General features: G+C 47.7%; 1 protein-coding gene across 1 annotated transcript in view; it reads right to left on the bottom strand.

The window, feature by feature from the left end:
- ARID3B (AT-rich interaction domain 3B) overlaps nt 1-14007 on the bottom strand; it is a 30426-nt gene that overhangs the window by 3819 nt on the left and 12600 nt on the right. Inside the window, 4 exon segments of the mRNA XM_018081427.3 lie at nt 788-1045; nt 1695-1954; nt 2924-3107; nt 13498-13570. Coding sequence (XP_017936916.3) covers nt 788-1045; nt 1695-1954; nt 2924-3107; nt 13498-13570 — 775 coding nt within the window.

Below are 14007 nucleotides of genomic sequence, written 5' to 3'. Positions count from 1 at the left end.
CCCGGGACAGGTAAGGGAGTCAGGGCATTAATCAACTTTTGAAGCCATTCTATCACAGTACTGATTGCAATGAGTGACCTTTCCAGGGTGAGTCCCCTTTTCCAAAGCATTTCAGGAGAGCAATTCCCAGGCCATGAATGCTGCTTGGATGTGACCTCCTAACCCAGCCTTGCCAGCAGTTCTTTGCCCTGAGGCTGTGCAGATGTGGGCAGAAATCACCTGCCTTGCTAAAAGCCCTGGGATGCGCAGGGCCCTGCACAGACACACAGGTCTGTATGGCCTCCTCACCCCACCTGGGAAAGGATTCCTAAAGCTGGGCATCTCTCTCCCAGTCTCCTGCAGTTGGAGACCTGTACCAAGCTGTTACTTCCACGGTCAATTAACAGGGTGGAAGTTCTGTGGAGGTGGAAGAGCTTGAGCCCTGCAGCAGCCTCGCTGTGCTGGACACAGGAGGTCACCAGCTTGGAGAAAGGGTCTCCTTGGGTGGGTCAGGTGGGTTTGATCAGCTTGGATGCAGAGCTTTGTGAACAGGGCAAAGGTCCTTCTGAATCCAGGCTGGATTCAGATGAGGCTGGATAATACAACCAGCAGTAAAGCTCAACAAAACACTGCCACACTTCAGCTTTGCAGTTGTTGTGCTCCACTTTAACACCTTCTTGACGCGCCCTCTGCCTGGGACCCTGAGAGATAACCCAGCCTGTGTGTTTGACATTCCAGACTGGAAGCGTTTCCCTCCCTGCTCCAGTTTCCAAGGGCTTTTTGTCTGTGTTTTGTCTCTGCTGCTCACCCTTGCCATTGATTTTGATCTTCATGGGGATCTGCCGTGCCATGCTGAACAGGTTGCGCTGCAGAGCCTGCTGGACAAGCCGCTGCTCCTCCTCGGTCGTCCGTGACACCTTCTTCTCCGGAGGCTCTCCTGACTCCAGCCTCTCCCTCAGCTGCTCCAGGGTGGCTGTTCTTGCTGCCACAGTTGCCTGCTGGCTACTCAAGGTCACTGGCACAGCAATACGATTTGGCATAGACACAGTCAAGGGCACTCCGTCACCTGGAAAAGGAGGAGAGAGTCACTTAGTCCCTCATGCAAGGGTTTAAACCACAGGCAGGTCATTTCAAGCCACCCAAATCCCACTAATCTCAAATTCAAAGCAGTCTGGATGGATAAAATGGAAACCCCTCAGTTCAGGAAGGATATTGAGGTGCTGGAGAAGGTCCAGAGAAGAGCAACGAGGCTGGGGAAGGGACTGGAGCACAAAGTCCTGCAAGGAGAGGCTGAGGGAGCTGGGGTTGTCCAGCCTGGAGAAGAGGAGGCTCAGGGGAGACCTCACTCTGCAACTGCCTGACAGGAGGCTGTAGCCAGGGGTTGGTTTCCTCTCCCAGGAACCAGCAGTAGGACAAGAGGGCTTGGTCTTAAACTGTGCCAGGGAAGGTTTAAGTTGGACATTAGGAAGAAATTTTTTACAGAGAGAGTGATCAGCCATTGGAATGGGCTGCCCAGGGAAATGGTGGATTCACCGTCCCTGGAGCATTCTAGGATGAGACTGGATGTGGCATCAGTGCCATGGCCTGGTAACCACAGTGGGGTTGGATCAAGGGTTGGACTTGATGATCTCAGAAGCCCTTTCCAACCCAGCTGATTCTGTGATTCCCTGATAACTGTGTTTCAGTGCCTCCAACTGCAAGCAGAAGTAGCTGACCTTTTCTGATGGCTGCTGCTGGAGACACCCGAGGGTTGCTGGTCCCGCTGCCTGGTGCCACGCCGATGATGGGGAAGCGGATTTTGGGGGGAGACAGGAGGGAGGGAGGCCCTGAGGTGGTGGGTGAGTAGCTGAACAAGGAGGAGCTGTAGCTGGGCCGCCGGCCCTCCCGCCGGTTCCCGTCGATGGCAGCCTGGAGCTCAGCCGGGGAGCTCAGGGATTTCTTCTCACACTCATAGGCATAGAGGTACTTCATGTACCTGGGGAGAGGGAAGCACAGGGAAACTCCAGCACTTGCTCAGCAGAACATGGAATTACAGGCTATGGAAACAAGCACTGGGGACAGGAAGACTCTCAGCCTGAGGTTCTTGGTGGATCTGGAGCCTTTGCTGTGATAAGCATTGGGCGAAGCTAAAACCCTGAATTCACTCAATGTTTGTAGGAAAACGCATGAATATATATTACTACACCCACAAGGGCAGAAAAGATTCATCCAGGACTTCTTTACAGCTAAAATACCATCTAAGAATCATCCACAAGTCCTTTACAGTCGAGAATCTAAAACTCTAAGGACGAAGGTCTCAGATCACAACACGTAATTCAAGGAAGGAAGTTTGAGGAATTGCCCTTGATTCAAGTCATTTGTACTGGGCAGCACCAAACCTTATCACTTTAGCACACAGGTTTGCAGGAACAGCCTGCTGTATCAAAGGCTGAGGAAATGGCAAGAGCTTCCCTCTCTGGGACTCAGGGGTTTCTAATAACTCCCAAAAAACCCATAAGAGCTGAGAGCAGATTCCCAGACTCCAGCCTTTCACAGCTAAAGCACAGCTTTGCTCTGTTGCATAATTTTTCAGGCATTTTACTTTCATGGTTATTTTCTGATGCTTATTCCACTTTTTCTTCCTTTCTTTCTTCCCCAATAGAGTACTGCAGCTCAGAAAAGCAATCTTCACAGTGAGGAGCTGCTAAATTCCAAGTTTCCAGTGCTAACACACATGAAATGATCAGGCTCATACCTGATGCCCAAAATCAGGAGGTCTGTCTCCCTTCTCTCCTTCCTCCCTGTGCCAAGTGCTCTTCAGAGACAGACAAGACCCTCCACGCCCTGAGGAGTTTAAACTCCGAAGAGGCAAAAAAGAGGGCAGTGCAAGGGATTGGATCCACATCCAGGAGCCCAGCTCCTGGTCCTGCCCAGGCCATCCCTGCTGTCAGCCCTCCTGACTTACTGTGTCCGCAGGGTGAACGCGGCACTGGTGATGGAGGTGGGCAGATTAAGGCCTTTGGTGATCTCCCGCCAGATCTTCTTGTTGATGATTTCCACCAGCCCTCCCTTTTCGGTCACCAGCTTGTAGAGCATGTAGAGGTCCAGGATCTGCTTTGCCATGATGGGGATCCGATTGATGGGAGTTCCTGCAGGGAAACAGCAGGGAAAGGAGCATGGAGTCAGGGAGAAAAGGAGGACAAGAAAACTGGCAGGCTGGGGCTATTGATCTTCCTTCCAATAGGAAATCCAGGAGCTCTGTTTGCAGCCTGGCTTGAGGCCTCTGCATGAGCGAGTAAATGAGGCAGAGAAGTGCAGCTACATGGCACATCCTTTCCATGAAGGATCCTTTCCTGTGGGCAAAAGCAATTATCAGACCAATAATAACCCACAGCAACGAGCAACTTCTAAAACAGAAAGAGGGGAAGTTGGGACTATTCAATCCTGGGGCTGAGGCACAGAGGAATCAGTTTTATGAGCTCAGGGCAGTCTCAGATAAAAATCTGTACTGGTTGTGCTCAGTAAGGTGCTGAGCAGCCAGGCAACTCCAGATACTCTATGTTGGAGTTCAGCTCCCTTATTCCCCAGGATGTGTTGTTCTGTATTGCTTGGGAACAGCAAAATAAAGGGATAAATGATACTAGAGAGCATCTCTTCCCCACACATCTCCATCCCCCCTCACAGTCACGTGCAGAACCTTTTGCTACAACCTTGACAGGTAAATAAAGGGCTGCTCTTTCTGCTGTTCACACAGTGTTTATATCCTCCTACTCTCCTTTTCCCTCAAAATGTTCCCAAATAACTCCCTGACGAGGCCACACAGCAGCTGTGAGGAGTGCCAAGCATCCCAGTACCTTTTGGAGCCCAAACCAAGGTCTTGTTCTGTCCTTCTGAGGGCAGGACAGGGAACCAGCTCTATCCTTCCTGCTCAGTTTTCTCATCTTTTGGATTAACAGAAAAGAAAATCTGATTTTTAACCTGTTAGTGCCCCTTTAGAAGCTCCTCAAAGTGCTAAAAGTCAAATTAATGAGATTTAGGCATGGAGAGGAAGAAAGGGGGAAAAAAAAGCTGATGCAGCAACCCTTTTATTTTGCCTAGGAAATACTGTCCCGGATCAAAGAGCCATCCATCTGAGGTCAGTATCCTGTCTCCCACAATGGTCAGCACCAGCCTTCACAGGAAAGCCTGGGAAGGGCTGTAATGGACAATCATGGAATACCCAATCCACAGGGGAGGCTTGTGCCACTGCTCCTCAGCCAGCGATTCGCTTAATGCCCCGGAGCAGAGGAGTTTATGGCCCTTATAAATGGGGTTTATTCTGTTCAGTGAAAAGGAGCTCAGCTCTGCAGATGTCCTCATTATACATCCAAGTGGGATTTTTTTTTCCCCTCTCTTTTCTTTTGGAAGCCTGTTAGGCATTAGCTCATGGTGCCAATTCCCACACGTTAATGAGACGGTGGATAAAAAAGTAAATTTTTTCACTTTAAAGGGCTGAAAATCCCACTGAGTTACAACTCTTAAAGCACAAGCAAACATCAGGAGCACCTGACCAGATTCATATAATTTTATATGATATGTCCAAACAGCCCCTTCCCTGCCCACAGCAGAAAGTCCACAAAGCAGTAATTCCACAAGCTGCAGCAGATCCTCCTCCTGCATTTCAGAGGTGACCGCTCCCTGGGGGAATAGAGGTGGAGGTGCTTCCAAACCCTCTGAACGCTCCGTGGCTCCATCCATCCCAGCTGGCCACCCCCAAAAGCCTCAGTTTGCTCTGTTTTCTGTGGAGCCTCCATTTTGTCTCGGAGTTGTTACTGCAGATTGAGAGCCCAGGGACAGCCCCAGAGGACCCGCAGAGCGCTGGGAACGATCATGTTACCGGCCCCAAGTTATCATTCATCAGCTGAGCCCCAGCAACCACAGTCACACCCAAAGGGAAAACAGGGAAATAGTTCCCTCTGAGGTCTCCAGGAAGAGCCAGGGCTGGCTTTTACACCCCCAAAATGCCCCTCCGTTAATTAATTAAAGCTGCAAAGCCTTTACTCCCCTGGGGGCAGCATCGAGCCCCTTTCCCCCCTACTCCTCCAGCAACTTGGTGCCACCCTCAAAGCCACCCACTTTTCCCCAATCCAATTTAGGGAATAGCATTAACTTGTATAGAGGGGACTTTCATCCAGCTCTCCTTGGACACTGACCAGATGGAGAGTGAAAGGGAAGGTCATGGATAAAGCTCCTCAGGCGAACAAGCTGCTAATACAGAAGTATTCAGAAATATCCACTTTTTAATACACTGCATTTATCCCAAACACACCTTTACTCTTCTCCAGACTCCCCCAGCTCAGCAGTTGGAAAAATACACAAAGTATATTTATCCAAATGCTCCAGTGAAAGGCAAAAACATCATCTACATCAGCAGGAAATAAAGGTTTAAACGTTTCCAAAGAGCCTGCTCCAGGTGGAGCAGGAACAGCACTGAGATCTGACCTCCCCACCTCACCAGCCCTTGGGCACCTTCCCTTCCTCAGGTTTGCTTTTGAACAAGGCCAAAGTGTCCTGAAATTTCATTTGTAAACTAAATATAAACTCCCCTAGCAAATATTTATATAGAAATACAGATTTATAGATTAAGCTAAATATGTTTATACACAGCATATATATTTATCAACTAAGAAAACCTCTAGTTTGTTTTTTCCCCCATAACATTTCCTTAAACAGAAGAGAAACTACAGCAAGGACAAAACTACTTCCATCCTTCTTCCACTTGAGCACGTAGATGGAATAATTTCCTTCCCATCCTTTCCTGTAGTGCTACTCCAAGTAACAAGGCCCAGATCGGGCAGAGAATGATTTTGGGTTTGGACCTGGTAAATTCTCTGTATTTTCCAGGGCAGGCCGTGGCTGAGTGTTTCCTCGGATCTCTCCTCCCCCAGCCCTCTCTGAGGAAAGCCGAGGCGATAAAGTCTTTATTGGAAACCCCCACTGCTCCAACAGGAAAGGCTGAAAAACGAGTATCATGGGACGATTGGATGCTGAAGCCGAGCGGATCCTTTCACAGGCGGCTGCAAGGCTTGTCAGGGGCCATGATGGATTACTGTCATCTGGCAGCATCAGGATTAATGATCCCGAGGTCAGAGGGGAGAATTCCAGAGGGAAAGGTCAGCAGCCGGGGGCACAGCATAAGACTTGTTGCCTTTTGATGGCAAACTCATTTTACTGTACTTCCAAGCCTCCCTCTCCTGCCAGCTCTCAGAAATTCTGTATGCCTGAAGCCTAGCCTGACTTCAGGAGGGAGAGGAAGATGACTGGTTCCTCTCCTAGTTTTCTTGGAAAACAACTTTTTTTCCTTTTAATATAACCTGAGCTACATACCTTGGCTCATTCCTGCAAGGAATCAGTCAAACAGGGGGCACAAGGAGCCTTTTTCCACTGGAAAAGGAAAGATGCAGAGTTGATGGGGGACCTCAGGAAGACAAACTCTTGGACAGGCAAACTCTGGAAGGGAAGTCATCCCATAGCCCACAGGCTCCTGATTTTCTGAGGAGAAAGACAGCTGTGGCTACAATTCAGACTTCTGGAATAAAGAGTTTTCCTGGAGGAAGGTTGACTGTAGCTATAAACATCTCTGTCCTTCAAGGGAATTTCACCCCTTCAAAAGCCTCTTCTGTTCCAGGCAGATGGAAGAGAAGCCTCAAGGGCTTATCTGGAGAGGCCTCAATGTCCCCTGCTCTGGAGAGGCAGCAACTGTTTGATTTTCACTCTTCAAAAGCTATTTAAGCAGTTGAGGAAGCTATGAACCCTAGAAAACTTTGAAATGGCTGGTTTTAAACCTATGAACCAGCTCCTTGGGAAGGGGGTTTGGCCAAGCCATTGGCATATGCAGGCTCTGCTCCCTCACTCAGCTGTCCCTTGCTGAGGGACTAAACTTTGGACCATCATCTTCCTCACCCGTCCAACCACGCTGCCCAAGGGGGTTTGTTTTCCCATTCTTCATCCTCTCTTAGCCAGACTTCAGAGTCAGATCTCAACCTGAAGATGCAGACTGATGAAGACTGCCCCAGAGTCTGTTTTTAACCAAATTATAGGAAATAAGTTCCCTCTAATTTTTCAGGGGTTTGCTTGGCTTTCCAAGTCCTCCATGATGGAGATTCCCTTCCAAAGGCCACCATCAAGCAGCCTAAGCCATGACTCATCCTGCATGCAGGAGACAAAGAACACTTAATTACATCCATCCTGCAGCACTGCTTTTCCAATCACCTTCCTCTTTTCCTATCCAATTTACCTCCAGAAGTGTCCATTTTATAGTAAGGAGCAAAGGGGGTAAGAATCCCAAATATTTATTCTGCAGAGCAACATTTAAGTTGCAATAAGACACGTTCTGGATTGAAAAATGGGCATAGAAGGAGCATTTTTAAGACACAACTTGTAACAGGTAAAGAAAAAGCTGCTCTTTCCACTCTAAATATGTTCCAAAGAGAAACAATATCAGATAGCCAAAAGGAACAGTTTTCCCCAGGAAACTGGAAAAGTCTACAATGGTTTAAAATAATATTGAACCAAATCTTGATGAGAACTTTATGTTTCTTTGAAGAGAGGCAGAGTAATTACTTGGTGTCTATGATCTCCCAGGCTAAACAGAGGGAAAATTCACTTCTACAGCGTTGAACACGAGCAAATCAACTTGAACCCTGCGCTGCCTCAGCTCCTGGTTTGCCTGAATACCTCTCCAAGGACAAATCCTGGCTGGCTCCAGGCAAAGCTGGGGCTTCAGCCACCCCAGCTGCCTGAGTTTTATTTGTTGGTTTGTCTCCCTCAGAGTCAGAATAAAAAGCAAAGGGATCCAGAAGGGAAAGCACCTCTCTCCTCCCTGCTGTGCCACAGCTGATCTCCCGCCTCTCTGGGCATGGCATTCCCACCTCCCAACAGGAATGTCACTACCTGATCTGGAGCCTGCAGCCCATTAGACACTTCTATCCAAGCGGGAGCCAGGATAGAGGGTAATCAATCATGTTCTATTTGACAGGAGGCCACTTCTTATCTGCACCCCTTCAAAGCCATCAGTCCCTCCCTCCTCCCTGAGTGGGGCTGACAGCAGCCCCTTATCGAATTTCGGCAGTCCCTTATCAGATTTCGGCTCCTTAACTGGCATCCAGTGCCCTGCTCACATTAGCCAAGGCTTCCAGCCACATTAACCTTCCCCCTGGAAGAGAGATCCCATGGAGATTTGTCCTCCTGTACCCAGCTGGGTCCAATATATTCCACAGTACCAATTTCTTCACCAGATGTTGAACCCCCGTGCAAGCGGTGGTGGGTTTCCACAGAAACACGGGGATAAAACTCTTCTTCTCCAGGCAAGGAGAGGTAGAAACACACCTGGATATCTGCAGGGTCATCTCTTGAGTGCTGAGCCACTTCTGCAGGAGTTCATTAATCATTTAAAAAAGTGATGTTAAATTTGGGGGGGGAAGAGGAAGTCTCAAAGTAAGAAAAGATTTGAGAAGAGCAGGATTTAAGACACAAACATCCAGTTTTGGGGGTTGGAGAAACGTGACAAAATTCAACACCTCAGTCTGCAGGGGAAGTGAGGAAAAAATGCCTCTGACTCCATCACCCAGTTTTGTACACCCAGATAGGAGCACCTGAGACTTGGATCCTCACCTATAGCAGGTGGAATCACCTGAATAACCTACAGAAAGGTAGATGCAAAGCAACAACACTCAATAACTTCACATTAATTTCCTCTGCACCCTGCCCAGTGCCAACCCAGTTCACAATCAAATGTTTCAGCTGCTCGAACATTCCTCACCCTGACTAAATTTAAAACAAATCTCCTGTAAGCCAGAACCAAGCAAACTCCTCACACTATTTTCCCATTAATTACAGCCACAGCTGTATGATTTTTCTTTGAAGTTGAAGCAATATTCACTCTAAAACACCATTTTCATCAGCTTAAAACCAAGGGATAATTCATTTTTTGAACTGTAATGTTTATTTTCCCAGAAAAGATTTTTTTTTTCAGATCTTTGCAAAGGGCAGCTTACAGGCTTTTTCCAAATTAGAGAAAAAAACTGTCATATCTGCTTGTAATGAATGTTTTAATGTATAAAAAACAGGGAGAAAATCTGGGTCTTATTGGAAATACCTGCTGACAACTGTTCCTAAATTATTGGAATTGGCAGGAAAACTCCCCAAAATATCAATTTCTGGTGGAGGCTTAGTCACCAACTTAAGGTTGATCATCAAGACACTCTCTGCAACATTTTTGGGATGCTAGAAGGAACACTATTTCAGGGATGGGATTCCTTCCCAGAGGAGCTGGATTCATGTTGTTTGGAGACCCTAGGCACTTGGTTTTGTGCTTGTTTTAAATCCTACCATCACTTCCAGGTGTGTAAGTACATGCAGTGGTGGATTCTGATCCCAGCCACTGAGCTCCAGGCACTTAAAGAACAGAGGAATGTAACCAGAATGGCAGTTCCCTCTACAAATTAAGGAAAAAATCATTCTTTCAAACAACAGAAAGGAAAAACCTAAAATATTTCATGGATCCCCGTTGCATTCCACTTGTACAAGACACAGGTCCCCATTTTTCTCACTCTATGTTAGAATAGGTGACCAAAGAGGCTCTTAAGGGAAGTACAGGAGGCAGAGATGTAGCTGTGGGTTTGACAGGGAAAAACACTTTCCCTGGTTCGTTGGGACCATCCAGAAGAAACCTATGTGGTGTTTCAGGTGGGAATTTTCCACTGCAGAGCATCACCTGCTGTTTAGGGAGGCATTTGCTGCAGCACCAAGCAGGTAGCACGAGCAAAGGATGCTGAGAATTTATGTCTATTGATGTCTCGTTTAGAGAACTACATTGCTTAATTCAGAGTCAAAAATATCTCCAGAGGATCAAAAGAAGAAACGTGGAGAATTGAATCAGTGGAAGAATGAAGCGTATTCCCTAAACAGACATTGCATAAACAACCACTTGGCCTAGAGATAAAAGAATCCATCAGTAAATGCTGCTGTCAATCCCCTGGATTTGTTGTATTTCCACATCCAAAATGCTCAGCCAGAGCATACAACAGCAGGAAAACATTAAAACCACACAGTCAGGCTTACAAAGCCCCTTCTATGTATGTACACATCAAGCACCAGAATGGTCAAGCCATCTGGGAAAACCTGGGTCACACAGGAACCTTGAACAGAATTAGCAGAGCTGTACAATTGCAGACATTTTATGAGGGTTTCACAAAGGCAGGACTTCAAATGAACAAAGCAGCTTCCCTGGAAAGGAGCCTTTCCTAATACACCACAGCACACGCTCAGAGCTCCTCCCCAGCAAAGCTCTTCTCTAGAGGAATGTCCTGCATAATCACTGATCCTTCCAGGGACGTAACAATCCCACTGCTCCAAAGTGGGAGATGCCAAAGCTGAGCTGAGTAAGTGAACTTGCCCATCTGGCTATAGACATTTCTGTAATAAAATTATTTCAGTTAATACAAAAGATGTGGGAACACAAGATACCCCGAGTTACTGGAAGGGAAGCACTTAGGGCACTTACTAAACTGCTCCTGCCTGCAGTGTCTTCAGAGGCAGGTGGAACAAATCCAGCTTCCGTGCCTGTGATGCAACTCACTCCACAGTGCAGTAACAGGGAATGCTCAGTCCATGCCCTCATGCAGCAGGATGTTAAAAATATATCATGGAACGGTTTGGGTTGGGAGGGACCTCAAAGCCCATCTTGTTCCACCCCCCTGCCATGGGTAGGGACACCTTCCACCAGCCCAGGTTGCTCCAAGGCCTGTCCAATCTGGCCTTGGACACTTCCAGGGATGGGGCAGCCACAGTTACTCTGGGCAACCTGGGCCAGGGCCTCAGCACCAAATACAGCTCTGAAAACCAAACCTCAAGGCTCAGTGTCACAAGACAGCAGATGAGCAATGGAAATGGAGGGAAGGCACTGCTCAAGCTGTTTATCCCTTCTCAGTGCCAGGAAAGACAACCTTTGCTGCGAGACTGTGGGAGAAGTGAGGAAAGGGAAGGTGGAAGTGGGGATACACGTCCCAGCACTGCTTTGAAGCCAGTCCTGCACACCAATCACTCCCTTCGGCCACGCTCCCTCCTCTCCCCATCTGCCCCTTCAATCACAGCCATGGTGGGACTCATTCCCCTAAACACATCCAAGGAATAAAACACCCAACAAAGGAAGAGTTACAGCTTCCCTCTCATCTCCCTCTTCCATCATTATTGCTGCTGAAGGGCCATTTTATCACTTGCAGCTGCAGTCATTCAGCGACAACCTGCTGTGCTCAGAGGCAGAGGAGACCTGCACATTTGATCTGCATTAAGGCTGTTTCATGGCTTCCCATTTCGAGATACATTCCTAAAGCAGCACCAACAGCCAAACCTTTTCATCCCTCCAGCTCCTTGGTAGCTCCTGTGAAATCTCTCATTTATCTTTCACATTGGGCTCGGTTTGGTTCAGCGTCAGTCTGTGATCTGTGCCCCAAATCCATCAGCCCCAAACAAGGGCTGGCGCTTCTCTGGCTCCTCCTGGACAGCAGCAAATCCCTGTTTTTACAGCAGCAATGTTTTTATTGGCAGAGCTGCTTTCCATCCCCTTCAGACACGAGGTGCAAATTAAGCAGCTCTTCACACGTACCAGCTAAGAAACACAGCACTTTGCTCTCAGGTGCAAGGAGCCCACATTGGAGCCAAATTTGGGGGGGCTTTCTCAGAACAAGGAAGCTGTTCAGCCTTGGGTTAGGATGTTTGTTGGCCCATAAAGCAAGGGGAGGAGAAATGAGGCCTGAATCCTTATCATTATTCCATGATAGCTTTGCTGCAAAGCTCTCAAAACAGGACACAGTGGCTATACCCACCTGCTCACTAGAAAACCAAAACCCTGGGAAGAGCAGGAATGGGAAAAATAGACACACAGCTTCTAAAAGGATATGTCAAGTCAAAATATTTCTTCTGCAGGAAGACACAACAGCTCAAATTAAGGACAGAGGAGAAGCCACCTCCCATAGCTCAGCATATCCTGTCCAGTTCTCCCACCAACCTGAGGGAACTTGGCTCCCTGGAGTCCTCCTGCCTTTTTATTTTTGAGGTGCCCACGTAAAAAGCAGGCCCATAAGTGCCTTGTGTACCCTGAGTTCAAGCCAGTTCCCCAGAGCAGGGCCAAACCTTTCCAGCCCCTCTGGCAGAGGCTCTCAGCATCTCTTCCCCATGGGTGCAGAGCTCTTCTATTTCATTATCAGCCTACTGGCAAACAGGAAAAACGAGGGAGTCTCCAGAAAACAAACACACTTGGAAATACCCAGCTGATTAAAAGCTAAACTCCTCCAGCAACCAGCTGGTGACCAGCTCAGCCCTGGCTCTGTGAACGTGTCAATTATAAATAATTAAAAGGGTATAGGAAGGAGACACTGAAGTATTAAGCAGATTTCTCTCCAGGCATCTGGAGGTTTTTGTTGCTGCCAATCACACCCTGCAGATTGTTGTCCTGTCTCTCAGTCACCAGCCCTTACCTGAACAAGGGAGCTCAGGTTAACATTTGCAAGGAAATTAATTAATCCTGGTTATGCCTCTGCACATGAAAGCCAAAAATATCAGCAAAAACCCCAGCTCTTAATTTTTAATAACTTGTAAGCGTAACCTCAAATTGCTGGAGAGAAAAAAATCCACACAACTCAGCTGTGTGGTAGGTGAAATGGACATAGATATGAAGAGCAATATTGGACAGCCCTCCCTCCACTTGTGATCCAGCCTCCTGGAGGGACAGATCTGAAGATGCAGAGTTCAAAAGACAACTGGCACCCTTGGAGGGGTAAGAAGAGAGCACCACAAATGTTCAGAGAGGAATATTTTATACCATACCCCACATATAAATACATGTTAATTATGAACAGTTTGCAATGGGAACTGAATTTTGATAACTAGGGGACAGAAAGAGTCTTGTGTGACATCCCAGAGACTTCACACAGCATCCCCACTCCTGCAGTAGGGAGAGATGCCACTTGCTGACACCAAGGGGAGCAAGGGGAAGGAATATGAGCAAGTCTGCACTTCCACGCTCCATTGCACAGAATTCCTAACTGGAAAGCTGACACATTGGGAATCCACAGGAAAAGGTGGCTTGGTGTCCATTTTCCCAGTCCCCAGCTTGCATGTCACTGCAGCGACAGTGGCTGTGAAGGCATTCATACATGCCACTGAAATCAAACACGAGACATGTCAACTGAAAGGGAGACCAGGGAGTTCTCAGTGCTACTCAGCCTTGCTTCCAAAGGGATTTGGGGACCTTCAGTGCAGGGACATCATCAGTTTTGGGTAGGAGGGTAAAGAAACAGTGCCTGTGGAATTAAGTTACCGGGCAGAAGATCTTTCCTACTGCACTCCTCATCTCCCAAGAGAAACATCTCCAGCCTCAGCTCTGCTCTTCCACCTGATCTGCCAGTTCAAGGCCTGGATTTGTTCTTTCAAACTCAGGAGGGAAGAATTCACTCCTCTGCCCTATTTTGCTCATTGAGTTCAAACAAATGCTCAACTCACCCCTCTTCTGCATGAAAATGAAGAGGTCATCCAGGAACTCTTTCCGCTCAGGATCACTATCCAGTTCATAGAGCTGGGGGGGAAAACAGATAAAAATGAAGGTACAATCCACAATGAGAAAATAAAGTGATATTGGCTTCTTCCAGTGTGTGATCTGTGTTTGCACTGCCGGGGTGAAAGGAAACCACAGGCAAAGAGGAAAAACAAGGAAAGATTCCTGAGCAACTTTGTGGCCAGGGTTGCAGTGACACTCCAAGGACCCTCACCATACCCTGCCTTGCTCAGCCCCTCAGTAACTCATCCAAGTACAGAGACTGACATCCCAAAGGGAAGAGGATTTCCAGAATCATTAAGCTTAGAAAAGACCTCCAAGATCATCAACTCCAACCTTCACCTCAGTTAACAGCACCACTAGCGAGCAGGGTTTGAAGCCACCTGGAGGAAAAGGGGACAGAAGCTATGAAGGCAGGTTGGAAAGGAAGAGGAGACAACCAAAAGGAAGGTGACAGT

Source organism: Manacus vitellinus, unplaced genomic scaffold (genome assembly GCF_001715985.3).
Source record: "Manacus vitellinus isolate BGI_N305 unplaced genomic scaffold, ASM171598v3 scaffold_53_pilon, whole genome shotgun sequence".
In the NCBI taxonomy this organism is placed as follows: Eukaryota; Metazoa; Chordata; class Aves; order Passeriformes; family Pipridae; genus Manacus; species Manacus vitellinus.
Note: the sequence above shows the minus strand (reverse complement) of the source record. Positions and strands in the feature narration are given on the sequence as shown.